The sequence below is a fragment of the Podarcis erhardii genome (genome assembly GCF_964252035.2).
Source record: "Podarcis erhardii genome assembly, chromosome: 1".
In the NCBI taxonomy this organism is placed as follows: domain Eukaryota; kingdom Metazoa; phylum Chordata; class Lepidosauria; order Squamata; family Lacertidae; genus Podarcis; species Podarcis erhardii.
In genome coordinates this window covers 139,227,069-139,254,992 of record NC_138497.1, presented here as the reverse complement: position 1 = coordinate 139,254,992, position 27,924 = coordinate 139,227,069, and the positions used below count along the sequence as shown (strand labels likewise).

At 39.1% G+C, this 27,924-nt stretch overlaps 1 protein-coding gene and 1 long non-coding RNA gene across 2 annotated transcripts; one reads left to right on the top strand and one right to left on the bottom strand.

Annotated features, from left to right (window-relative positions):
* Window positions 1–1,222: 1,222 nt before the first annotated feature.
* Window positions 1,223–27,924, bottom strand: KANSL1L (KAT8 regulatory NSL complex subunit 1 like). Its single transcript, XM_081850353.1, has 16 exons — window positions 27,650–27,924; window positions 20,607–21,715; window positions 18,636–18,777; window positions 16,651–16,848; window positions 15,665–15,786; window positions 14,028–14,232; window positions 10,213–10,354; window positions 9,719–9,817; window positions 9,382–9,519; window positions 8,764–8,888; window positions 7,476–7,600; window positions 5,496–5,550; window positions 3,664–3,773; window positions 2,571–2,739; window positions 1,569–1,868; window positions 1,223–1,480 (listed from the first exon to the last, which is right to left on the bottom strand). The coding sequence occupies exons 1-15, from the start codon at window positions 27,794–27,796 to the stop codon at window positions 1,623–1,625; spliced, it is 3,132 nt and encodes a 1,043-aa protein (XP_081706479.1). The 5' UTR covers window positions 27,797–27,924; the 3' UTR covers window positions 1,223–1,480; window positions 1,569–1,622.
* Window positions 1,839–5,657, top strand: LOC309336033. The gene is made up of 2 exons (XR_014153866.1): window positions 1,839–1,896; window positions 5,517–5,657. It is a non-coding gene; the product is annotated as an uncharacterized lncRNA (long non-coding RNA).

Sequence of the window (27,924 nt, the reverse complement as noted above, 5' to 3'; positions counted from 1 at the left end):
GCCCAGGAAGAGTCAACTCTGCTGTTGGCTAGCAGGAGGACAGGTTCAAACACATGGTATACAGATTCTAAGGATAGTCTTCTCAGGCTGGGACTGGGTGGGTGGGTGGTAAGAGTAAAGACAAGCTGGCTAATTTATGGTGTCTGTATACATCATTTCAATTATCCTGCAGTAATCCTATTGCTTAAAAAGTTTTGAAGGGCAAACTAAGTAAGAACTGCCACTCTTTAGTCATGGCGCTGCAGTTTCTCTCAAACTGCTACCCAGGCCTGGGAAAAATTCAGAAGAGATAGAAGAGGGAAAGACTAGCCAGCTCATCATCCATTATATCTGGTGACAAGCCAGCAATGTCATGCGATAATCATGATTTGTGATATTACATACAAAATCTGAGCTCCTAAAGGGGTACATGCTTCATCTTTCTGTTCAGCATCTCAATCTATCAACATCACACTGTAGTGTACAGAAATAATTTTTTAATTTTAAAAACTTGCATTTAAAATAGTTGTGTCAGAGATAAGATTAAAAATTTAATTCATTGGACAAAAAGTATTTTTAAAAGTTAAAAGCCAAATTTGCAGTAAGCTACAATCTTAACAGTCTGTAATGTAGAAATGCAACTGAACATTTTTATAATATCCAGTGTACTTCCAGTCCGGGGTGGGGAGGGGGGACTACAATTGGACATGGCATTGAAGAAAAGCTTGCTTAACAATTGGGCTTTTCTTAAAACCTTCAACAGTTCCTCACAGAAGAGCTATTCGGTTTCACAGCAGCATACAGTCATATTGCATTAACATCACTGAATGTGATGCTTTTCAACACTTAGCATCACGGGAGGATGCAGGTAACATTCCACACACTGCAATCTGGAATTTGAGTATGAAAATAATTTGGTTTTCCCTCAGTAACTAAAACATTGCTATTGCCTTGTTTGTATTATTGACATTTAATTAAATGTTGTAGTTTTTTAGCTAATGCAAAATATAATAGTTTTTGTAGGCTAGGCAAAGTGTTTAAAATAAGTTGTAATAAAAATGCTAAGTAGCTAAAGTATAGTATTTCTAATTCTTAGTCCTTCCCTGGCACTCAAAAAGGAAACATATCCATTGTGAAATTCAGAAAATCAATTATTTCAATTGATTTTTCTTCCCACAAAGCTTTTTGTCTTTCTATAGTAAGAATTGAGTAACCATTCATCACATTTACAGTGCTTGATGTATCACTGGGCAAACCAGATTCCTTAAGAGGACAGTAGACTTATGTGCTCCTGCCACATACAAAAACAACTTCTTGGGTAGCTTTTTCTGTGTTCATTTGAAATTGTTGCATAGCTATGGGGGAAAAACCTTATTCTGCTGCACAGCAACCATACGTACATTTAAAATAGGTCTTCCTTTCAGATGTGTAGGCAAAGGTGGTTGCAGTTTAAGAGCATTCACTCTTTACATCTCTTGGGCTCTTATCCTGCCTGTCAAAACTATAAAAAAGACAAAATGTGTGTTGTAATTTAAAATAATGTGAGTCAAAAGCTGTTAGCACTTTTAGGAGCATTAAAATATTTTTACCTTACACATTCTTTCACTTTGGTTAGCTTTCTTGATGAACCGCATTACTTTCTGTCACCTCTGTTTTTTCATGCTGCCAATTCCCAAGTGAACTTGGTTGTACTCTTCCAGCTCATTGGGAGAGCTTTTCTTTTGTGGCTGGTTAGTTGGTAAACTGAAGGCAACATGTGAGGTACAGTCAAAGTCACTGGGGATGGCCACATCTGAATTTTCTTGCTGATCTGTTATCTGATCTTGGCATAGTAAAGCACCTGCTTCTTCAACCTTTAGTGGAAAAGACCGACGTTCCCAAAGAACAGACTGAAAGGAATGAAAGAGGGAGGAAGAGGTGAATTCAACTGAAAATAACTGTTCAGCTGTTTTCTTAACATTGTTTATCCTCCACTTTATGAACAGTCTTTGTAATTAACAAAAAAATAATGTTGATGTTCTTCACATATTCTCTCTGTAGTACAAACAACCTTCCTGCCTGCTACCTCCCCAGAACATTATCTTGATGAAGGTTATGAAACCAAGATCTAGTGCCTCTCTCTTGAAGCCTTTTGCAATCCAATCCCTGAATTCTCAGAACAAAGCTTACCATGTTTAATGGGACTTACTTAAAGGAAAGTGCATTTGATTTCAGTCATGCAGGGTAATTCTATACATATCTACTCAGAAGTAAGCCCCACTGGGCTAGATTTGTAGTATTACACCCCACAGTGAGTTCAGGACTGAGGTAAGGGATGACCAGGGATTTTCTAGCTCACATTCTTAGTGACTGGTACAATTAAAAACAGCATAGTATAGTCAACAAAAAATATTAGCTTTAATTTGTTTTAAAAAAAATTAATAAAAAAACCCACCACCACAATGTGGACCTTTAAATTAGTTTTACACTTTTATTACATATAATGCTAAATAATTTAAAACAAAAAGGTTTCTAGATAGCAGGTTTTGGTCCCTTCTGTCAGTGGGACTCAAGTCAACACACCCAGCTATTACTAAATATATATATTTTACCTTTGTTTTTTGGTTTCTTTCTGAAGACTGTGACTCCCTAAGGCAGAGAGAACTGTGGATTTCTGAAGTAGCGTCAGCAATGTTTTCAGAAAAATTGGATATTAAGTCAGTGTTGCCTTGTTTTTCTTTCAATGCTGGATCTTGTCCGTCAGAACTTCTGCTATATGTTCTATTAATGAGACAAAGCTCCAGTTTTTTCCAAACAGAAACCATCTAATGGAAAATAAGATGCTGTCATATTTTAAGGGGGTAGAATTAAAATTTCTTAATATTTTGAAAGGAAAACCCAAAAATTGAATGCAGACAACTGTATACAAGCAATTCCCTATTTATGTGGGTGTTACATTCCAAGGCACCATACATTTACGGTAAGTGAAATCACATATATGGGGAAGACCACTGAAAAAGCCTGCAAACCACCTCTAAACCTCCAGAAACCCTTGAAAAGCCCTTTAAAAAAACAAAACACCACAATCGCTCCCTCCAAACCTCCTTGCTCAGACTCCCAACTTTCCACGGGCCTGAGGTTGGTGCAAAGGCTCATGGAATTGCACTTGCAAAGGCTTGTAGGATTGCTAGGCATTATTTTCGTTTTTGCACTCTTTGGGGGCAATTTTTGCAGGGTTTGCAGCGATGCGTACAATCATGCATGCCTTGAATGTGCATAAATGGAAAGTTGCCTGTATAAGAAATCTTGCATTTAAGAGTAGCAAAGTGTAGGACCCTCCTGTGGTGCTGTCTTACCACATCCTTTTCTATAATCTTTACTGGGACAGGGCATTAAACAGCATTTAATAAACACTTTCCTTAGTTATTCAAAGTTGTGTGTGAAACATGCAATATATTTTAGTGAAATTTTAATATCGCTATTTGAGCAATAATAGTTCCAGAAAAATATCATATCATAAGTTTGGTTTCTTATGGTTATGCGGCTGCAAGTTCTTGGTAAAGGACCCCTGGACGGTTAAGTCCCGTCAAAGGTGACTATGAACCACGGCACTTATTTCGCTTCAGGCAGAGGGAGCTGGCATTTGTCCAAAGATCATGTGGCCGACATGACTAAACCATTTCTCTTATATAGGTATCAACCTGCCTGTTCCTTCTGGGCCATCGACACTGTTGCCACAGCGACCACCGTGCTCTCTCTTTGTCTTCGTAGTTTGCATGACGCGAAGCATAGGCATCATCTGAAAGATCTTCTGCCTAAATATTAAAGTGCCCAGATTATAAACATTGTTTATAAGGGGAAGAGGGGAAATGATGTTGTATCAACTGTTGTGATGCTGGATCTTGCCCAGAGTCTTGTGGCACCTTAAAGCCTAGCAAAATTTATTGTAGCATAAGCTTTTGTGGAAAAACCAAAAGGAAATCAAACCAATCAACAAAAACTGCAAAAAAGCAACCTAGATGTATGTCTATAAAACACATTTTATAGCTATACAAATTTAAAACTTGGCACATCTCTAGAACATACATTAATTTTTTGGTAAGAATAAAACACCAATGTTTCAACCGTAAAAAGACACAATTCTTTCACAGGTTATTTTACTATCCTGGGCAGAGTAGAGCGGAAGGCAGGGTATTACTTTAAAATGTTTATACAGTATGTGAAACTGATACTGGTCAATTTCTGGTCAGAACGTGTATTTTAGTGCTACATGAAGCTGTTTATACAGGCAACTCCCAGTTTAGGTACGTTAGATGCGCAATTGCCCCAAACCTGAAGTAGCCCCAATACATCATAAATACGTCGTGAAAAGGGGCAGAGCTGGGTGGAGCAGGCTTATTTCATCAGAGGTATGAAATATACTCGCAGGCTGACATACACATAGGTCGGGGTGCTGTTGGGAGAAATCGGGTCGGGGGGAAACAAAAAGCATAAAGAGCAGTGATAGCTATGTAAAACCAAACTTAAAAGTAAATGATTTAGGTAACCAGAGTTCTTGCCTGTGCCTACTGTAGGGTTGTTCAATGCACTGTTGTTGTTCAAGGACTTGCAGGACCTGCACCTCTCTGGCATCCGTGAATATATCAATCTAGGCTTGTGGTGTCCGTGTGCGGCTCTATTATGATTTATTAAATGTGTATACTCTACTTTTTGCATTGCCAGATTGTGAAATATGGCAGTGTATGTGATATAGCAGCCCTGTCTAAATATATGTCATTCATTAAATTACTATTTTCAGCTGAAGGAGGAACATGATAACCCTGCAGTACAGGCAAGCAAATTTTGAGAAATGGGTGACAGCTTGCTTGATTTTGACTGCCGTATTTTTCGCTCTATAAGACGCACCAGACCACAAGACGCACCTAGTTTTTGGAGGAGGAAAACAAAAAAAATATTCTGAATCTCAGAAGCCAGAACAGCAAGAGGGGTAGCTGCGCAGTGGAAGCAGCAATCCCTCTTGCTGTTCTGGCTTCTGGGATAGCTGTGCAGCCTGCATTCACTCCATAAGACGCACACACATTTCCCCTTACTTTTGAGGAGGGAAAAAGTGAGTCTTATAGAGCAAAAAATACGGTAAGTTTCCCCTCTGAAAGACTGAAGCAGGAACATATGTTCTCCAATAACCCATAAAAAAACTTGTTCAGCAAAGATATTTCAGCCAGAATTTAACAGTAGATGTTGCAAGTGAAAATGGCTTTGGGGTCATTCAAGGTGTACTTCTGAAAAGGCTGATGTAACTTATTTTTGTGAACTTTCAAGCACTAGTTAGCCAATACCTTAAGAAAACATTCATACAATATTTCTGATCTTATTGTTTCCTTTCCTCGCTTGTACAATTCATAAACATGCAAGTGTGTGTCAAGGATACTGTTTATTTTGGGAGGGAAAATAGTTTCCAGCTCTCAGAGATCTACAAAACTACTGGATAAAACAAAAGCAATGTTATAAATTATCAGATGGATGGAAACACAACCAACCTTTTCTTCTTCTTCATGCAGGCTTCCCAAAGGCTCGAGGTTAACAGTTCTCCAGCTGTTGATGAAAAAGATTCCTCAATGCACAATTCATCTCTGTGACATTGTGAAAAATCCTTTTGCATAGTAAACACTACAAATACACTAATTCAACAAATGAAATAATTGAATTTCTGTGTATGGTTAGTGCTTGTCTAGTTTAAATCCATTGACTATAAGCTGATATGAACTTCTCACTGGACCCTCTCTAGCCACTATTTTGCTCATCTGCCTCCTCTAAGTACTATAAAGTTGGTTGCTTTATGGGCAAAGTGAGCTGCAATTAGTTAACTAAATCTGACAGTAAAAACTCACTGGTGTATACTTGAAAAGCAGAGAAATGCACAAATTTAATCTAGGATACAGTACATGTGAAAAGGATCTAGGAGTCTTGGTTGACCACAAACTTGACATGAGCCAACAGTGTGACGCGGCAGCTAAAAAAGCCAATGCAATTCTGGGCTGCATCAATAGGAGTATAGCATCTAGATCAAGGGAAGTAATAGTGCCACTGTATTCTGCTCTGGTCAGACCTCACCTGGAGTACTGTGTCTAGTTCTGGGCACCACAGTTCAAGAAGGACACGGACAAACTGGAACGTGTCCAGAGGAGGGCAACCAAAATGGTCAAAGGCCTGGAAACGATGCCTTATGAGGAACGGCTAAGGGAGCTGGGCATGTTTAGCCTGGAGAAGAGGAGGTTAAGGGGTGATATGATAGCCATGTTCAAATATATAAAAGGATGTCACATAGAGGAGGGAGAAAGGTTGTTTTCTGCTGCTCCAGAGAAGCGGACACGGAGCAATGGATCCAAACTACAAGAAAAAAGATTCCACCTAAACATTAGGAAGAACTTCCTGACAGTAAGAGCTGTTCGACAGTGGAATTTGCTGCCCAGGAGTGTGGTGGAGTCTCCTTCTTTGGAGGTCTTTAAGCAGAGGCTTGACAACCATATGTCAGGAGTGCTCTGGTGGTGTTTCCTGCTTGGCAGGGGGTTGGACTCGATGGCCCTTGTGGTCTCTTCCAACTCTAGGATTCTAGGATTGACATGTACCCATGAATGATGATGATTTTCAACGAATTCTCGACACTGACCAAAGCAACTTAATCTAAACACATTTGAAGAAGCCTCATACGATGCAAAATCAAGACTCTTTGCTTTCACTGCTTAAAGAGCTTTTGATATCAGTGACACAATTAATTTATCTGGCTCAGCACAAGACTTTAAAATATTTGTCCTCTGTTCTAATGGCAAATAACATGCTTTCATGGGGTGGATAAAGCCTTTTGAACCCTGCCTTCCAGTTTTTTAATACTGCTTTCCACACCTGTTTGCAGGCATAATTTCCTACTGATGCTTTGGCATCATTTTTAATGAAACAGAATAAAACAAAAACAGGACAGCTCCTCATTGACTACAGTCCTATCCAGTCAGGAATCATGACAGTGTTATGGAACTAATCAGGATTTGGCTCTGCTGAAACCAGTTAAGGGCAAGCAAATCCTGGCTGCTTTCACAGAGAAATCCTGAAACAGCTACAAATCTGTTTCCAGCTTGGCAGGGGGTTGGACTCGATGGCCCTTGTGGTCTCTTCCAACTCTATGATTCTATCAGAATATTTTGATGCATTCTTGAATGTGTATTCCAGAACATAACCCACTGGGAGGAATATATATGCTCAGACATGTATACCAGCGTACACCTGGGCTGTTCTGATGCACTGTGGCAGTTTCATTGCTGCAGAAGAAAGTGGCAAAAGAAAGCTGTCCTTTGCACTTTTGAGTTACCTCCTCCCCACATCATCAAAATATGTGTTTTTCTAGAGATAAGAAATATTTGCAATTTGGCCTCCTAGTCTGGCTCAAATGTACTTTTAAGGTTGAGTATGGCCCTAGCAAAATATAGCTTCACACTGTCTTATGAATGGACACAAATTAACTGTACCTTGGAGTGAGAATTTCTTTATACTGCAGTTTCTCCAGCTTGGACGGTGCCACGAGTGACATAGGTATAACAATATTATCTATATCATAGGAGCTCTCACTTCTCAGTCTACGTCTTGAATTGAGCTGTGCAAAAATCATAACATTATACATTGGATGTCATTAAATGGACACTCAAAGTCAAAAGTAAACTTAAGTGCACAGAACTTGCTAGAAAACCATCTTTAATACTCAAAGCTGATCAGAAATTTTTGAAACTATATCCCAACAGAAAAATGTCAGTACTATAAACAAGCTCTGGTTTAAAACTAATATATAATCATTAATTTATGAAAATACAAACTGATATACTAAATTATCAAAGCCAGAGGTAAAATGTTTTTTATTGGCTTTGTTGTAAATCCATCGAGTGCCCTCCTGTGTGAGGAATCTTAACTGCCATCAAGTCTGCTTTTCAAGAGAAAAACTGTACCAGAGCTGCCATTTCCTCCTTACCTAGACATCACCACCAGCTTTGCTCCTACATCTGGTCTAGTGGAAAGAGTGATTCATGGGAAGGATGGACAAGGACAAGACAGCCTGAAATGTCACTGATGTCAGCTGTAACTTTAAGAATTAGTGCTGGAACTTGCTTCTTCCTCCTAGTCCTTTCCTCTTCTATCAAGTCTTTTTAGCCGCTCAGAGGTTTTTTTTTACTAAAGGGCAAGGTATCCTATAAACGAACAAGGGTCCTAACTCCTTTTTAAAGCACAACTTTTATCCCTTATATTGTCCCTAATATCTCCAGTTATGGTACAGAGTGTCTCTGGAATATGTTCCTTTGCTACATTCCTCAGAAGACATGCTCCTACTGCTGACTCCATAGCCAGTGCAGTGCAGGAAGCAAAAGGATGGTGCTGAGACAGCAACAACCCTCAACTTGGCACCCTTTAGTTGTTATCCATCGGACTTCGCCAACATGGCCTTCTCATGTATCATGTATCATGGCATTCATGTGAACAGGGACCATGCTGGAGCTGGAGCTGCTTGGGGGCACATCTGTATTGTTCTCCAGCTGCCAGGATTTGCATACTGATTTAGCTGTTGAGAGAGTAATTTATACTATGCAACACATCGGAAGCAGATCAGCCCCTCTAGACCAGACTCACCCTACCTGACTCCTGAGACCCAGCCAGTATGGTCAATGGCCAGGATGATGGGAGCTCCAATTAAAAAAAAATATGAATGGCACCAGGTGGGAGAAGGTTGGTCTAGACTGCTAATCTTCCAGTACAATAATTTTAGCATACCTGTGTTGATATACTATGACTTGATCTAGACATCATGTCTCCATTGGCTGCTCCTGTAAAAGGACTCTGGGATTCTGGTTCTGCGTGTTGAAAGGAAAATGCTTCACATCTCTTACTACTTTCTCCTGCCACACAAAAGAAAGAAAAGGGGAAGAGTCCTTATCTTTCAGAAAATGAAGTTGTATGTAATGAACGATATTTCTGAACAACTACTACAATTACGACTTAGCTGCTCCACATGATGTTATAATAAACGTAAATGGAACATAGCAAGAGGTGACAATGAAACTGTTAAGAGAGTCTTATCTGTATAAATGCAAACATACGCCCACCTATTGCTATATTCAAAGGAAGCTGATAAAAGTTATTCTCCACAGTACCACATGGTTTCTACAGCTGGAACGCAATCCTCAAGTGTTTGACAAAACATCCATTTGAGGCTGTAATCCTATACACACTTCCCTCTGAGCAAGTCCGAGTGAACTTAATGGGACTTACTTCTGAATCGAGATGTACAGGATTGCACTGCAAACAGTTACTTTCTTCTTGTGGACAGAAGTGGACAGTATGCTGGGGACTTGTCATTTACCTGACCTCCTGATAGCTTAGGCAACTTACCAATCACTGTCTCACTTAAATGCCTTTTCTTTCTTCCCTCTAGCAGCTGTTCAGATGCTTCTGACACAGTCTGATGTTTGAAACTGGATTCAAATCCACAGATCCACTGTTGAGGAGGTCCTTTATAATGAAAATATTCTACAACAAAATAAACACTATCTTACTATTGTTTCTTCTCAGTTTAAAGAAAGGCCATTTTTTCTATTTGCACTTTAAATTACAATGTAAAAATTCATTCCCATCAGTTAAAAAAAAAAAGTACAGTGGAGAAAAATCAACAAAACAATGTCAAATAATAAATTTTGAAACAAAAAAGTCAAAATTATGTACTGCATACCATTTGATGGAGACATTTTTAACTCTAAACCAAGGGCAGATTCACCTTTGACCTCATAATTCTTGAGCAGTGTCTTAAAGTGTACATGAAGAGAAGTATCTGAAAAATAGAGATTCAATCTATGTAAAGAAATATAAATCATCTAATTGCAATCTACTATCCCCAAAATCTATTCACTTACATGTGCATTGCATGCCTATTTTCAAAGGCTAATTCATGAAGTCTGGCCTACACTCCACTATGTAAGTGCCAGTAGTTTTGTGGAGAAAATGCTAAGTGGAGTGTACACAACCATGAAGCTCCCCTAGTGACAGTTACTGTTTCTCTTAATCTTAACTGCCTCACAGAGTACTTACAAGAACAAAATGGGGGCAGGGGGAGTCTCTGACTCTGCCTTGAGCTCCTTGGAGGAATGCAGAAAATACAGCATAATAAAAAAAATAGTCAATAAAAGGGATGTTCTGCTGTACATATGATAGCAAGCAACCACTTACCAGAAGGAAATGATAAGACGGGATGGAATGAGGTGTCCAATTCTAACATGAGTTGTTTTTGTGTCCTGGGCTTGGTGCTCAATTCATATGTACTCCACATGGAGGCTGGAACCACCTCTTCTGTATCTCTCAGTTGCATCTCCTGTAAGGTGGCACACAGATTTAAAACTTTTTAAAGCTTGTTCACATTCTAAAGCAAACCGTGTCAACAGATTGAAGTTCAAGCTGGACAAGACAGCAGGACTACTGCTCCAGAGATAGGTATTCTTCAGCCAGTTTATCCCTGACTTTACTAAATTAAATCCGTAATACTTTTCTTAACTTCCGTTCTCTGTTTACCCCCAAAATCCAATGAAAGCAATTATCTCCTCCTACTGTTGCTCCCCCATGATGACTAATAATGACTGGTAGTTTTATCCTCCATGAATTTCTTAACTCCTTTTAAAGTCACCTAACATCAACCTGCAGGCAAATATATTGGGCATGCTCCAATTTATTCTACTTGTCATATAGAATGACAAGTAGTGTCAAATTTTGAAGTTACATTTCACAAAGCCACAACCCACATCCCTAAATACTATGTGTGAGCTTGCACACTTACCAAAGAGCAGCACAATACCAAATTTATTAGGATCAGCATGACAGCTCAAGAAACTTTTAATTAAAGGAGAACATAAGAACAATCAATATGTAAAGCTAGACAAAACATCAGGAATTGGCTGAATATGCATCATATTACACACTTTTTGGCAAGTCCAACAGTTATCGCATATGTTTCTATGCCTCTAACTCCATTTGAAATTCTAATTATGAATACTAATGCAAAATCTGAACATGTATTATCAATAATTACAAAATAGTACATGATATACAATTGGGCCAAACAAATTTAATAAAACATACTTGGGAATCAGATTTAGAAACCATAATTTGAAGGGGCAGATTGGCAAAGCTTGTGGGCTAAAAAAATCAGTATCCACATGTGTAAAAGAAAACACTCTCAGTGTCTTACATAGACCCTTCTGAGGTGCAACTACATCAATAAAACCATTTCTCCTCTCTGTTGGAGAAAGTGTAAGGAGAACAACTATTCATACGTGGTGGGCATGTGAAAAACTGCAACTATTTGGAACAATTCTGTTAATGAGATAGAACCTTGGTTCTGCTATTAAGTTTTAAAGATGATGCTGTTATCATCCTTAAATAAAGAACTAATCACCTTCCTTTTGATAGCTACTAGACAACCTATTGCTCAAAACTGAAAGTCCCTAGAACATTTGGAATTATCACAGTGGAAATAGAAAGCATGGACACTGGCAGTCTCTAAAAAATTAACAAAGAAAGTCAAGGCATTAGTCAGAAAAGGAGAAGATACTAACTTTATAGTGATATGGCACCCTTTTTCACAGATTATCACTCATGTTATTTTGAAAAATCAATAAAAGAATTTTAAAAGAGGATAAGCACGATAGTTTCCTGGATGCAAGGTTCACTGAACTCAGTGGTGCTTACTTCTGACTGCAATGAAAGATCTTCAGCCAGCTGAAATTGCAACCTTTAGCTTTTAAATAGAAATGCAAACAATATTGAAAAGGGATCCTTTGGAGTACAAGGGAGATGGAACATGCAAAAATGCCTCTCTCTCCTGTCCTGCTAGTAAACAGCCAGCATTGGATACCACCCTGCTTTATTTTAAACAGGTGAAAATTACTCCCCCCCCCCTTTAGGTGAAGACAAAGTTTTATTGGGACATAACATTTTTAGCTTCAATCACTGGCTCTGACCTTTTCCTTTTCTTTCATTTTTACTGAGAACTATTCTTATGAATATCATATTGCTATATTTAGGGAAATAAAAACCTGATTAATGAAATGTAGAGAAGATACAGCTTTTCAATTTCCTTTAAACTTGAGCACTGCCAGCTGTGTAAGGTTTTGTGATTAAATAAATAGTCCAAAAAGAAACAGCAGATTTAGATGGCAACATACTTCCTCAGAGGTAAGTGTTTTGGTTTTTTGGGGGGGGGGATCTTTATGCTCTTCATCACCTTTACCAGACTCTGAAACTAGAACAGATACATTAATTTGATATGAGAGATTTTGAACTATTATTAGTTTTAGGCCTCTGACTCCTAAGAAACTCATATATGAAATGTTTTATTTGTTTTATTGTACAAACAAAATGCATTTTGTATGAAGATTCTGTCATGTCTCTAAGAGCTTGGATGGCTTAAACAGTTACATTTACATACATACAAATACATCTATTTATACGTAAATGTGTGTTTAACACACACACACACACACACACAACAAACACATAACTCAATCTTCAATAAACTCCCAAATTACTAAGACCTTTGGCTATGACTTGGAAAACAGCTAGCAATTACAAGTTTTTGATGGCAGCAAGAGTAGCTCTCTGTAACTTAGATCATGTGCTCCCACACTTCTGAAGCCCAAATGCAACTGAGAGTTGTTTTGGAATTTTCCTTCTCTGTGTCTTACAACAGCTCTTGGAGACATCCAACTTAAGCTTGTCATTGCTTCCGTAGCAAACAATTTAGTATTCTATACAGGGTTTACTTGCATGCCAAGTACTGCTTTTCAAAGCATTCATTATACAGCACTATGATTTAGCAAAGTATGATAGTTTTCAATTGCCGTTTTTGTCCAGACATATGTATTAGGTGCAAAGAGCGGACTACAATACTGCTGCTTCATTTCTGAATTCTGAAGTTTGCTGTAACAAGGCAGCATGTTGCAGTATTGTTGTTGTTGTTTAGTCGTGTCCGACTCTTCATGACCCCATGGACCAGAGCATGCCAGGCCCTCCTGTCTTCCACATGTTGCAGTATAGTATTGTATTAATGATGCTGACAGTGTAGTAAAATCAGATTGCATTTCCTTGTTAGTTGGGGGGCGTGGACTGTAATTTCATGTTAGCCTCACTTGGCCTCAGTAGAAGCTAAGTGAAGACACTGTTTTTATCTGAGGAGTCATATCATTTCTGCTCGCAAAAACCTTTCTTGATTAAGTAACTTCAGCCTAGCTGACCTCTTAAACCCATTTCAGTGCTCAGTCATGTTGTTTGAATGCAACAAATAACACAGCTCAGTTACACTGCTTTCTTTCCTTATATACTTCCACATTAACTCTCAAGTGTTAAACCATTTGTAAAAAATATTTACCTAAATAACTAGTATGAAGCAGAATGCGGCCTGTTAACACAGCCCAGCCCACTGGTCAAGTCAAAGTGACCTCACTGCCATACATGGTAGGCTGTCATCCAAAAATTGGGTAAGGATATGACCCAACAAGATGGAAGATGCTTTCAGTTCTGGACTCATATAAATGGTCACATGAAAGAAACTCATTGTATAATTAATCCATAATGTATCTTGCTTCTCTCTCCTGTTCTTTTGTCCCCAAAGGGAAAATCCAGCTGACAATACAAGGGTACCCCTTATGTGTGAGACATTGGATAACAAAGAAAAATAATTTGGAATCATCGAATTTGGGTTTTATATTTTATTTTTAAGGATGAATATATACAATGCTTCATCCAACATCACACCTAGTTAGAAAAAGGAAGTCACGGTGGTCAACAAGGCCAACTTAGGAAATCCAGTTTAGCCTTATGTGTGGTCAACCTCGCATCTGACCTGCTTCTTGAAAATTTTCTCCCCTAATTTAGGATCTCACAGAACAGAACAAGAGCAGGAGCATGTAGTAGATACACACCCATACTAATCTGGCACACAAAGCTGGAACCTTAACATACTTTCTTAAAGAGATAGAAACATGCATTTGTACCTGCTGGTTTGAATTGAAAGCAGTGCTCATTTTGTACAGCTTCCTCCTCTGGAAACTCTGAAGCGGTCTAGTGCGAGCAGATGTGCATATCATGGCAACAGATGATGTTCTCAACTTCGCCTTTTCTTTCCTCCTCCTCTTCAGGTGTTGTTGGTCAACCAACCAACTACTGGTGCATGATATCTCCTCATTGTTCTCTGAATTTCTGAAAAGCACCAAATAATTATCATAGGATGTCAGAAATAAGCTCTGCATATTATATAATATTTGAGTTCCATACACCAAGTTCAAGATCAGAAGGTGTACTCAGGATTAAGTGATATACTCTAAGTCAGCCTTTCTCAACTTTGGAGCCCCATGTGCTATTGGACTGCAACTCCCATCATTTCTAGCTAGCCAGACCTGTGGTCAGGGATGAAGGGGGTTGTAGTTCAACAACGTCTGGGGACACAAGGTTGAGAAACATGAATATTCCCAAGGAAAACAGCATAGAGAAGTATCAGTGGCAAAGAAATGAGACCTGACCCCTAGTGAAGTTGAACCATTAAAGAGGCATCCTTAGTTTATTATTCAAGACAGACCATAATAGCTTTTAAAAACATGGGAAATCATCTTCTTAGTTGAGATTTCTTAATCTCATTAGAATATGACCTAATCTCATTACTCCACCATCTAAATCCAATCATCTTTAATCATTATTAACAAAAATTAATTTATGTTTTATTTAACATATTTTTATTCTACTTTTCAGCCCCCCCAAAAAATAAGCTTCCAAAGCAGCTCATAAATATTAGGAATAAAACAGTCCCTGCTCCCAGGCTTACATTCCAGAAGGCATGGCACAGAAGGAAAAGGACTTCATAGCAAGAAAACAAGCTCAAACACTAGTTCTTCCTTACGGCATTCTTGTAATGTTCAGCTGGAATGGAACAATTTGGAAAAGAGCCCAAAGTTGCTGATCCTTCAGCGGAACCAATGGAGAAGCACTGAAATCCCATCTCTCACCCTCTCCTATTGCATGATAGAACGACTATTTTGATTTTAGAAGACTGAACAACAACCTTATTTTCCAAGTCTATTGTTTTAATTCATTTATATTTTGTTTTACTAACTTTATAAATGTGATTTATATTGTTGTATTAATGTGCTTTACATTATCATATATCACCATTATTACAATAGGAGACTATTACGTTAAAATAATATATTTATTATCTTGGTAATTGCTCTATGCAATTCATATACAGTATTTCAAAGCACATGTCAGCCTCTTCTGAACAGCATCCTCATTATTATCAAACAGGGAGTTTTTAAAAACACATTGATCCTATACATGTCTCCTCACAAGCAAGCCCTACTGAGTTTAAAAGTACTTACCATGCAATGCTATGTCTACTCAGAATTAAGTTCTAGTGGTATGGGGGCAGGGCTCTCAGGTATTTGGGGGGGGGGGCTAGGATTGCAGCAATACTCCCAAGTGTGTGTAGGATTGCAGCCTTGTAATACTAAACTACTGCAAGTTTGTTTAAATAATAATACTGTTGTTATTTAAACAACAGTTGTACTGTCATTTTATATTACATTCCCCCAAATGCTAAATATCCAGTTATTATGAAATACATGAAAGTGTCACGTACCTTATAGAGATGCCATTGGCCAACTCTTTCTGCTTACAGGACTTTGAGGAAAGAGGAGATGATGTGGGAGACAGATTGAGAGGAGTAATCAGACTGCTGATTATTTCACTCAGTTGAGCACTCTGAAAGAAGAATCAAAGGGAAAACCTTGAATTGAATGCACAGCAAATAACAGTCTAAAGAACTCAGGATTATATTCAAAGCACAGTGCTTCTAAAGCACCCAGCGATCAGCTGGTGCTCAGGAAAGCACAGTGTAAGGGACTTTGCAGACACTTCCAATCAGCAACATCTGCAAAGCCTCTTTTGACCAAGCCCCACCCTTTCTCCCGCCCCCACCTGACTTTATGATTTCAGATGATTTGACAGGTAGGTGGTCCCACTCGCCTGTCAAAGTTGGCCCGTGGGGGTAGAAGGAAGATAAAGATCAGAACCACTGCACCAAATAAATTCCCCACCCCTGCACTAGAGAGATAAACACAAAACACATTCATGCAATGGTCACATTAAACAATCTCTTTTGCAAATCACACTATAATTATGAATACTAAGCTCAAGGGAAAGGGGAAAAGTCAGGGAGGGAAATGAAAAACCAAGATTTTTTTCCACAGCCCTCCTGCCTGAAACTGAAATGTCTGACTTTATCATGCTGATGGGTGACATAAAAGGTGCCCAAGTAGCATACATAAAATATATCACATTTTATCCTCATAACAGATAGATGAAATGGAGACACCGTTACTGGACAATGTGAATTTCACAAGTAAATTTCTGAATTAAGACCTGCCAAACCAAGTCTAACACTACAGCTTCCAAGATGCCTTCTGAGTGTACAAAACCCACTACACAATCTCCCACTTCCTGCAACTTATGCAGATCATGCTTACAGAAATATGGAACTTGGTTTTATTAATAAGCTATTACAGTGTACCTGTGTTTTGCTACAAATTATCTAATTCTATCTGATGCTCACTCTCACTTGAATACCTGTTTTTCTATGTTGCGGAGAAGCAGAGTTGGACTGCTGGGTGACATTTCGAAATCATGTTCCGGCCAAGCATTCCGCCTCTCAAGGGAAGCATGTGAATTCCCTGTGGTGTTTAATAAAGCTTCATGGTCCATCAATTGTGTTCCTTTCTTCAAGAAGTCCTTTGGATTTGGAAATTCTTTTAGGATCACCATTCCCTAGACAACAGCAATTGAACACAATTGTGTAACAAATGTAATCTCTCAAACTGAAACACTTCAATGATTTAGAGCTCAAAGTGTGATTTGTATCTCACATGACAATAAAGCTGCAACTTGCTGTACATCAGCCCACTCATCCCCACTCAAACATTAATCTCACTGCGAGGCAGTCACCTCCTCTCAGCCTAACCTACCTCACACAACCAAGCTCCTTGAAGAGGAGGATATAAATGCAATAAATAATAAAAAAACAAGATTTGCATCAGTGACACATCTTCTGTTCACAACTGAGACTGGATTACTGTCGTTTGCTCCATATGGAAATGCCTTTGAAGACAATTGATACAAAAGGTGCAGCTAGAAGGCTTATATGGTCAACAATTTGGAACACATATTGGCATATTGGCAATTTGTTTGTTTCTGGGACAGTGTTAGTTTGCAGAACAGATTATCTGCAGGCCTGCCTGCATACATATGAGCCTCTCCAGGTTTTACAATGTGCTGAGGTCTTGGGTTTCCAGCTCTTTGAGAAGAGATGCTGGATTGACAAGTACCAGCCTTTTCTTTATTATACACATTTTGATAGTGCATTCTATGTGCCTTTTATCTTGTTTCCTTAATGCTGGTCATTGACTGTAACAATAAAGATTTGATTTAATTTTTAAAAATAAATTAAATCTGTCCCTCTAGATTACCAAACATGATCTTTATTGGATTACCTTATATAAAGAACTCAATCATCATGCAAAGTGCACAATCAATTTTCAAAAAAAATAGTTTAATCACCAGGCAATTCAATATATGCATAAATATCTGCTTTCCTCTGTGGAGAGGATACTTGAATTGACAATGCATAAAAAACTTATTGCTTGTGTACTGTGTACTGCATATGAAACTTAGTAAGACCGTGCCACTGGACAAGTTAATTGTAGTTATATGTTGTTCTTGTATTTACAGGAAAAGCAATACAAATTATTTGGGGGGGGGGATAAAGATCTGCTTTCACTTGCCCACAACAGCTATTTTCTTTATTTCCATAAGGATTAATCTACAAGGAACCAGGTATCACTAAAAAACCAAGACTCAGATTGCTGGTACCGGTCGACAACTCTCTGCTTCCAATAACATTTTCTTCCATGCTCTCCACCCCTTGGGAAAAGATAGTTGTGGCCTATCTGTGTTTTTTCTGTTTAGTTACACTTCAAGAAAACATGAAAATTATTTTAATCGATTGTTTATGACTGTGTTTGAGGAGTCCTGTCTATTAATTATTGCTTCCTCACTGTACTTATACTGGAGACTTATAGACAATGTTTTGGTTGGTCCATCCCAATGCACACAACTTACTTGTTTCCAAACTACCAAAATAAGAAGCACCCTCTCTTCATCCTCCTCATACCAGTCCCTACCTCTCTCTCATGTCACTGTTCCCAGTCCATGACTACGCTTCACAGCAGAGCTTCACTACCACAAGAACAAAACAAGATGGATTTCACCCCCTCGCCTCTTTTTTTTTTTTAAAGAATGAAATAAATTAAGCTGGGAAACAGTCACTTGCCCAAGGCCGCCCAGTAAACTACAAATCTTAGTATGGATTCTGTACAACAATCCTACTTTCAAACAAACACAACACTCAAATTCAGCCTACTATTTCACTGACCTTTGTAGATTTTACATAATGGCTTTTGCTTAGATACCAGATACCGGAAACCACAGAACACAGAGAAAAAACATCTATCAATCTTTTATTTCAATAACCCATTTTTCTTCCTTACTGACAATACCTTGGTGGCACGAATCTGCCTGTGAAGGTCAGTGAGTTGCTGGATTTTGTATTCTAGCTCTGAAATCTGGGCTTGAAGCCATGTCCAGCGACAGCCAACATTAGCTCTGTCTACCAGCCATTTCCAGTCAGATCTATAGTTACTAGGAAGAACACAGAACATTGGTTAGAAGAGATAATCACTATTTTAGAAAGACAACTCAAAAGAGTCCTTAGGATATCACAAGAAGCCTTTGGGGCTACAATAACTAGCAGGTAACAGGTTAAAACAGCAGTGAATATATCATAAAATGCCTTTTAGAAGCATCTGCTAAAAACAGAAAGAGCTGAATTGAGTCTGATTTCTGCACAGAGTTGAAAACATAGTTGTAAGAATAAATTTATTATTATTATTATTATTATTATTATTATTATTATTATTATTATTATATAGCACATAGTAAGAGCCTGCTGAATCAATGGCCCACCTAGTCCAGCATCCTGTTGGCCAACAAGATGTGGATCAAATGCCTGAAAGCAGAACATGAGTGCAACATGAAGTCCATAATTTTCGTACCACTACGGAGAAGGCCTTGTTCCTGGTTCCCATAAATCAAATGCCTAGAGAACATAGGCAATTAGATTAGATTAGATTAGATTAGATTAGATTAGATAAATTTATTGTCATTGTCTGTATATACACAGTATACACAACAACGAAAATCAAACACCCAAGACCGGATTCACATACACATTTACACGTATCTCCAACACTCTCATCCTATTCAGACATAATCTATTAAAACATACATAATCCAGAATATAACACAACCTATTAGAAGCATAGCATAACCTAAAACCTATCTCATTCCTTACTACGCACTGCTTGCTATTTCTTACAACTGGCCCTGAGATCATTATTTAGTGCAATCAGAGCTCTTGGATAGAAACTATTCAGAAGGCGTGTGGTTCGTGTTTTCATTGTCCTGTTGATACAGATTGATACAGACCCTAAGGCTTAAGCAGGTTTACATGAACTTGGATGGCCATGTCCAAGTGGCATTTGTGGCATGAAGTACCTTCATTCATTTAGCCTTTATTGGCATAAGTTAGCCAATAAAATCATAAGAGAGAGAACTATCCATGTAACATTGGCAATCCAGACTTGAAATATATAAAAGGTAAAGGACCCCTGGAGGATTAAGATTTTCTGGGTCATGTGGCAAGCATGACTAAACTGCTTCTGGTGCAACAGGATACCGTGATGGAAGCCAGAGCACACAGAAATGTTGTTTACCTTCTCACTGAAGCAGTACCTATTTATCTACTTGCGCTGGTATGCTTTCAAACTGCTAGGTTTGCAGGAGTTTGGACAGAGCAACGGGAGCTCACCTTGCTCAGCTTGGTGAGCAAACTACAGGCCCTCAAGCACAGATAGGCTGTCACCTTTGTCCACACTCCCAGATGATTTGCATTTAGACTACTATAATGAGCTGTGTTTGGGAACACCTTGGAAAACTACTTCAATGGATGTAAAAATATGACACAGCTGGATGATACCAGCCACAGGGAACACATCTCAATGGTGCTGAAATAGTGTCACTAATTTGCTGCTTGTACAGGCAACTCCCAACAGTGCCAAACCCAGAAGTGACCTGTTCACTAAAAGAGTGGAACGGGGGTGGAGCAGTACGCTTTACTCTGGCCCTGCCAATGCACATGGGGGTCTGGAACAGAACCCCCATGCAAAGCAAGGATTGCCTGTACTGTAAAATTTGACTCATATAACAAGCTATGATCAAAGAGCAGTTCCATTTACATCAGTAAACTTTATCAACTTAGTGAAATTAACTTCAAAAATAAAAGATTTGGAGATCCTGTCATTAACATATCACATCTTCTGTCCTTTATGTACAGAGATATCACAGATTTACATGGAACTTGAGCATGCAGGATTGTAGCACAGAAGTTCAGCAATTCTTTTAATACCTACACTGACATAGCTTTTCTGGAAATCTGCTCATCATCATCTTCACTTGAGCTGCTACAAGTGGCATCAGAATCCAAACTCTCTTCCACATGAAATAGGAGTCCAGCTGTTGAGCGAGCAAACACTTTGATTTCATCAGATGAAACATCAAAATCACGCCGTATATCTTTACTTGTATTAGCCTCTATGTTTTCCATTTTAATGTTGGTGCATCTATGATAGCTGCCACCCAAAACACCGGATGGATCATGAAAGGCTTTCATTCTCTGTAGTTGGCGTCTCACAAAGCATTTCATCTGCTGGTCACAGTGTTTGACAACATGCTTCGCCAAGAGTATTTGCAAACGTTTCTGAGTTCTTTTGGCCCGGCTGAGCAAAGCCTGTTGCTTGCTTACACACTGAAGTAAATGAAAATTCAATTCCTGTTCTTTAGTACTGGGATTGTAGTTCATTTTTTGTTCCAGGGCATCATCACACACTTGATGGAACAGGTCTCCTTTTTTTGTCTCAGGATTAATAAATAATGCCTTGCTCAAAAAGCCATTCTTCTGATACCCTTTACAGTTAGGAAGCTGCCTTTCTTCTACATTGTGGGATTCAGTTAAACATGAATCAAATAGTTTTCCCATTTCAGGTAAGTTATTTGTTGATCCTAATAAAGTTTCCCCTCTGACCTGTTCCCCAGATTCTGAATTAATAATTTGACTGAAGTGTGTATTAGTGCTGTTACATAACGGATTTCTCACTTTGGAGCAGCTATGCTCTTCTGAGTTCCTCTGCACACAATTTTTATTGTTTACATGGAAAGTAGAACTGGGGCTCATTAATACTGGATAGTGTTTAGAAGACTGAGAACCCAAGTATTTTAAGTTAAAGCAATCAGTGCTATGGTTGGCTTGAGGAATGGGGAACCCCAGCATGGAGCAAGTAATTTTTGTGACAGACCCGTCTTTCATCTTCTCTTTTACTGGTCTGGTACTTCCCATGCCTAATGCATCATTGGACTCCATCACTCTTGAAGACAAGGAAGATGATAAGCAGATACCGTGCCCTTTCATTGCTTTCTCTTGAAGAGCAGGTGTCATAGCTGTCGTAAGCAGTTTACACCCAACCTGTAAGAAAAGCAAATACTGAATAAAACTATTGTTTTGATATCTACTGTTAATTTCCACTTCTGCAGTGCCATAAATTCCAGATATAATTTGCAGTTGCTCTTTAAGAAAATAAAATAATGTTATCAACTGTTCCGTGATTATGTGCCTGGATAGCTCAGTTGGGACAGCTGTGTTCCTGCATTGCAGGGGGTTGGACTAGATGATCCTCAGGGTCCCTTCCAATTCTATAGTTCTATGAATCTATGGAAACATCTAATTCAGAACATCTGCCACAACAACAAAGGCTATAGTAATATTTTTAGGTGCACCAAAATACTGGCCATGTTGAAACCATAACTATGTATGCCTTTGCTTGTTACTGTTTTAAATATATAAATCAGTTCTGTTTGCAGGTATTTCCCTCCTCCCCCCACATTTTCATTATCAATAAGCAAAGACATACACGAGCTGCGTGCCCATGCAATCTCTTTGCTGCTGATTCACTACTTCATTTGCACGAATGGCAAAAAAGACCCCTATTATGTGTGAATTATGAATTACATTTAATGGCTTTCTAAGAAATCAAGATTAGGAAGACAACTTTAAAGCATGATGAAAGTGCACAAAGCTCAAGCATACCCAAGCTTAATCAATCAGGATTGGATCATATGAACCAGACCATTGTTTCACAGCCAGGAGGGTATCTGTAATTCTTTCTGTAAGCCTGGTTCCCATTATCCTCAATTTTATACAAAATAATTATTTGCAGTTTTCATATCCCAATTTTCCTCTTTAAAAAGTCATCCAATTAAAAATAGGAGTCCTATAAAAACATCCATTATATTTTTCTCTCCAATGTTTTTATTTTTAATGTTCCATATTGAACAGTTTCCTATCCTCATATATTTAATCTTGCCTAACAGTGTATCACTTTTTGTTTGTCTCTCCACATTTTCCTAATTCCTAAAATATAAACAGCATATGAAATTTCTTGCTATAGCAATTTGTTTACTTTCTGGCTGCTGTACTTCAAAGGCTGGGGGTAGGGAGAGCATTTTACTTTGTTTTACAGTAAGGAAAAAAATAAGGGAAAGTCTGGCATCTGTTAACTATCCACAGTGCACAATGCCTTTACTAGGACCAACCAGAATAATAATAATAATAATAATAATAATAATAATAATAATAATAATAATAATTATTATGTACCCCGCCCATCTGACTGGGTTTCCCCAGCCACTCTGGGCGGCTTCCATAAAAACCAGAAATACACTAAAATATCACAGATTAAAAACTTCCCTGAACAGGGCTGCCTTAAGATGTCTTCTGAATGTCAGGTAGTTATTTATCGCTTTGACATCTGATGGGAGGGCGTTCCACAGGGCGGGTGCCACTACCGAGAAGGCCTTCTGCCTGGTTCCCTGTAGCTTTGCTTCTCGTAATGAGGGAACCGCCAGAAGGCCCTCGGCGCTGGACCTCAGCATCCGGGCAGAACGATGGGGGTGGAGACGCTCCTTCAGGTATACTGGGCCGAGGCCGTTTAGGGCTTTAAAGGTCAACACCAGTACTTTGAATTGTGCTCGGAAACGTACTGGGAGCCAATGTAGGTCTTTCAAGACCGGTGTTATGTGGTCTCGGCGGCCGCCCCCAGTCACCAGTCTAGCTGCCGCATTCTGGATTAGTTGTAGTTTCCGTGTCACCTTCAAAGGTAGCCCCACGTAGAGCGCATTGCAGTAGTCCAAGCGGGAGATAACTAGAGCATGCACCACTCTGGCGAGACAGTCCGCGGGCAGGTAGGGTCTCAGCCTGCGTACCAGGTGGAGTTGGTAGACAGCTGCCCTGGATACAGAATTGACCTGCGCCTCCATGGACAGCTGTGAGTCCAAAATGACTCCCAGGCTGCGCACCTGGTCCTTCAGGGGCACAGTTACCCTATTCAGGACCAGGGAGTCCTCCACACCAGCCCACCCCCTGTCCCCCAAAAACAGTACTTCTGTCTTGTCTGGATTCAACCTCAATCCATTAGCCGCCATCCATCCTCCAACTGCCTCCAGGCACTCACACAGAACCTTCACCGCCTTCACTGGTTCTGATTTGAAAGAGAGGTAGAGCTGGGTATCATCTGCATATTGATGGACACCCAGTCCAAACCCAAATGTCACAAAATAGTGAGCAAAGCTTTCCTGTTCTTCAGAATTCTTCATCAGGCTAGATGCTGAGAAGGGGAAAGGGGAAAGAGAGAGAAAAGGTGGCTTGATTTTGAAGTCACTAAATTCAGGCTTGGTAGTTTCAACATAAGCCTGCCTTTGTCTCTTCACTCCTACCATCCAAACTGATGTTTACGACATATTCATTTGTCCAAATAAAGGTGTTACTCAGGTGTATTTTTTGTTATGAACTAACACAGTTTCTTTTCCTTTTTGTATATTTTAACAAGCTGCATCACAGAACAGTGTGTACAAAAAAGGGAAGAGGAGATAAAATATAAAGAAAACGTTAAATAAAATGTGTTTTAATTGCTACTTAAATTTTACTATGGAAACCACTTTGAGAATTTTTGTTGAATGACAGTATATAGTTTACGTAAAAATTAAACTATTAAACTTTTGAAAAGCAATCAATTAAATACAAGTCTATAATTAAAAGACTCAAAACCAGTTGTCAACATTCCTTAAATATATATATATCATGAATTAAGGGAAGATCTAAAATTAAAATGTGATATCTGAAATGCTCTCTAGGAAGCTACCAGAGACACTAATTCAATTAAAGGAAATAGCTTCAGTGACTGACTGAAACATAACTTCAGGTACAATAAAATATTGTTTTCAAACTATTCTATGTCTTCAGAATTAACTTTTTTTTACTATTTGATCCTGAAAAATCATTTAATTAGCAATTAATGGTGCAATCCTATACATGTCTCCTCAGATCATAAGTCCTTTGAGCACAATGGGACTTACTCCCAGGTAAGCACATACAGGCTGGGAATCATTTACAGCTGGTTAAGACCTTAGGTCCTCAGATTTCCACAAGTCATTTTGACATGTGGGCCTATCCAACTCTTTAACATCTGACATAATTGTGATGTCAGATGAAACATCTTCCCCTATTTTTAAGACACAGTAATCTGTAAGTGCCACCAATCAGCTGGTTGTCAGTGTCTGCCAAACCCTCTGGCTTTACAAGTGCTGAAGACAGCACAATCTTCACTTTAGCAAGAACCTATGTCTTTGCCTGTGTCACACTGGACAGAGGGCAGGTGGGTGTGGCTTGACCAAAGAGCTTCACAGTCACATGGGGGGGGGGGCTGCTGCACCTATTTAGGTCTGCAGGCTGGAGGTTCTCCACTACTTATGTACAGGATTGCATCCTTACTGGTTTTCTGTGAGACCCTTAACAATATTGTCTGATTTGCTGAAAACAACTGCAGGGTTTCAAAAACTAGGAAATACCTGCATAGCCTTTGAATAGTTTTTAAAAACTCCAATATGACTACTTTTGTTCATACCCAAAACATTTGCCAGCTGCAATGTATAAATATTTCACTATGTTGATCTGTTAACAATAAAGAGAAACAGAATAATGAAAGTTTAACTTTGAACTCTTATCACTTTACACTGATAATCACAGTGAGTAAACCAAGAGACTACCAAAATACAGTAGTACCTCCGCTTACGTAACCCTCTGGTTACATAAACTTCAGGATACGTAAGCAGCAAACCCAGAAGTATTTTACCAGGTTTTGCTGCGTGTGCATGCGCAGAAGTGGTCCTCCGGCTGCGAAAACCTCGAGATCCAGCCAGACCTCCGGAACGGATCCTGTCTGCAACCGGAGGTACCACGATAGATTAAAATGCATAAGGCAGACAACTATGTGCATATACTAGTTCAAATTCAAATCTAAATACGTTTGTGACAATAGCATTAAAAGAAATAAATTTACAGCTTCACAATAGAGCTCCACTAAGAGATTTGAACACTTCAGATTTATCACACAGTTATTGACACAGCTCAGAGTCATCTTTATTTCGGTAACTAACACTTCATAGATACACTCAACAGATTAAAAACACTACCATAAATGCTTTGTAGAAAATGACTCCCTCAAGACTAGCAGTTTCAATGTGATTCCATAAAAACGTTATTTTGTCCAATTAGCAGATACTGAAACAGCAAATATAAATCCCATCTGCATGCCTTCATAGATTTCTCTCTTACTAAACAGAATATCAATATTCAAAGAGGACAATATTCAAATAGGACAAAAGTCAACAACTCAACAATCAAAGAAAAAAATGCAATGTTATAAAGAAATTGTTTATACAATTTGTTAGTACAGAGCAAAGGGGATGGGGTCTTCTCACCAGGCTACATTGTAAAGGTAAAGGACCCCTGGGTGGATAAGTCCATTCGTGATTCAAAATTGGCTCCCTCATCTCTCCTCTAGAGGAGGCTGACAACTATAAAAGGGAAGTGCTGGAGAGCATAAGGAAGGATGTTGAGTCCTCTACCCCAGCTGTTGTACTGCTTTAACCACCAGATAAACAAAACCATGTCATTTAATCAAAAATATACTTATTTGGCAAAGAGCAGCTTAATGTGGTAAAGGGCAAGTTTGCATATAGAACACATCCAATTCTCCAAATTCCAGTTGCAGATCTCAAGTATTAACCTGGAAAAGTTACATTAAGTATTGGAGAGGTGCTGCCATTCATCACAGGACTTAAACACATCGAACAAATGGTCGAACATAAGAATAGTCTGTTAGATCAGGCCAATGGCCCATCTAGTCCAGCACCCCTGTTCTCACAAAGGCCAACCAAATGCATATGGAAAACCTGCAAGCAGCATCTGAGCACAAGACCGCTCTTCCCTTCCGTGGCTTCTAGCAACATGTATTCAGAAGCATTATTGCCTCCGACCATGGAGATAGATCACTGTCATCAGGGCTACTAGTCATTGACTGCTCCTCTCTTCCACGATTTTGTCTAATCCTCTTTTTAAGCCATCCAAGTTGGTCACCATCACTGCCTCACGGGGGAGCAAATGCTATACTTCAACTATGTGCTGCATGAATAAGTCCTGCCTTTTGTCTGTCCTAAATCTTACAATATTTAGCTTCATTGAACTTGTACAAGTTCTAGTGTTATAAGTAAAGGAGAAAAACAAGTCTGAGTGGCTTTCTGTTTGCCCCACCACTTTCCTCTGGAATACCCGCCCTTTACCGCTGAATCAGAACACAGTGGTACCTCGGGTTACAGGCGCTTCAGGTTACAGACTCTGCTAACCTAAAAATAGTACCTCAGATTAAGAACTTTGCTTCAGGATGAGAACAGAAATCGTGCTCCGGCGGCGGAACAGCAGTGGGAGGCCCCATTAGCTAAAGTGGTACCTCAGGTTAAGAATTGTTTCAGGTTAAGAACGGACCTCCAGAACGAATTAAGTTCCTAACCCGAGCTACCACTGTCAATGTCAATCCGCAGAAAACCTGACATTTATTCCAATTCAGTGGTAAACAAAGGGGAAGAAGAGGGACAAGTGGAAGTGTGGACAAGCCCTAATCTAAACTAACAAGTCTCAAACACTGCAACCTTTCAATACAGTTAGCTACCATTTTGGAAGGTATTAATAATTCATCTTATATCAGAAAATCTTGAGTGGCAAGTCCAGCAAGTTACCCACATGACTGTAGGAACTGTGGACGATATTTCTATCCTGGTCTTTTGTACCAATTTTTATCTGCAAGGCTAAAGGTTTGGCAGCAAGCCAAGTTACATACATTTACATATGAAGCAGTAATTTCCATAATTTCCATAATTTCCATAATTTCCATAATTTCCATAATTTCCATAATTCCAGTAATTTCCATTCACTCAATAGCAGTCCATAAATATTTATCAATGTGGCTTTCATTAACTCCATTTCCTTATTTTAATAAGGCATGCTCACCATTACCACCTGCAAGTAATAACACTTTAAACCGCCCCTCCTAATGCACAGGGCTGTGGTAGCAGCTGAATGTCTGCCGTTGTCCCATCCAGTCTGACTGTTATAAGAATGCAAGGAAAGCCCTGCTGGATCAGGCCCAAGGCCCATCTAACCAGAGGCAGATTTATGGGAGTACGCCTGGTTCACCCACACTGGGCACTGAAATTTCAAAACTCAAAGTTTGCCACTGATCTTGCTCTCACAGTGGCCAACCAGATGCCTTTGAGAAGCCTGCA

Coding starts and splice junctions, on each gene's coding strand:
- KANSL1L (XM_081850353.1), bottom strand. CDS start 27,796: ATGGGCCTTGGGCCTGATCCAGCAGGGCTTTCCTTGCATTCTTATAAC. Junction 14,233..15,664: donor GCCAATGGCATCTCTATAAG/GTACGTGACACT, acceptor GGTGCTTTTCAG/AAATTCAGAGAACAATGAGG. Junction 1,869..2,570: donor AAAGAAACCAAAAAACAAAG/GTAAAATATATA, acceptor CATTCCTTTCAG/TCTGTTCTTTGGGAACGTCG.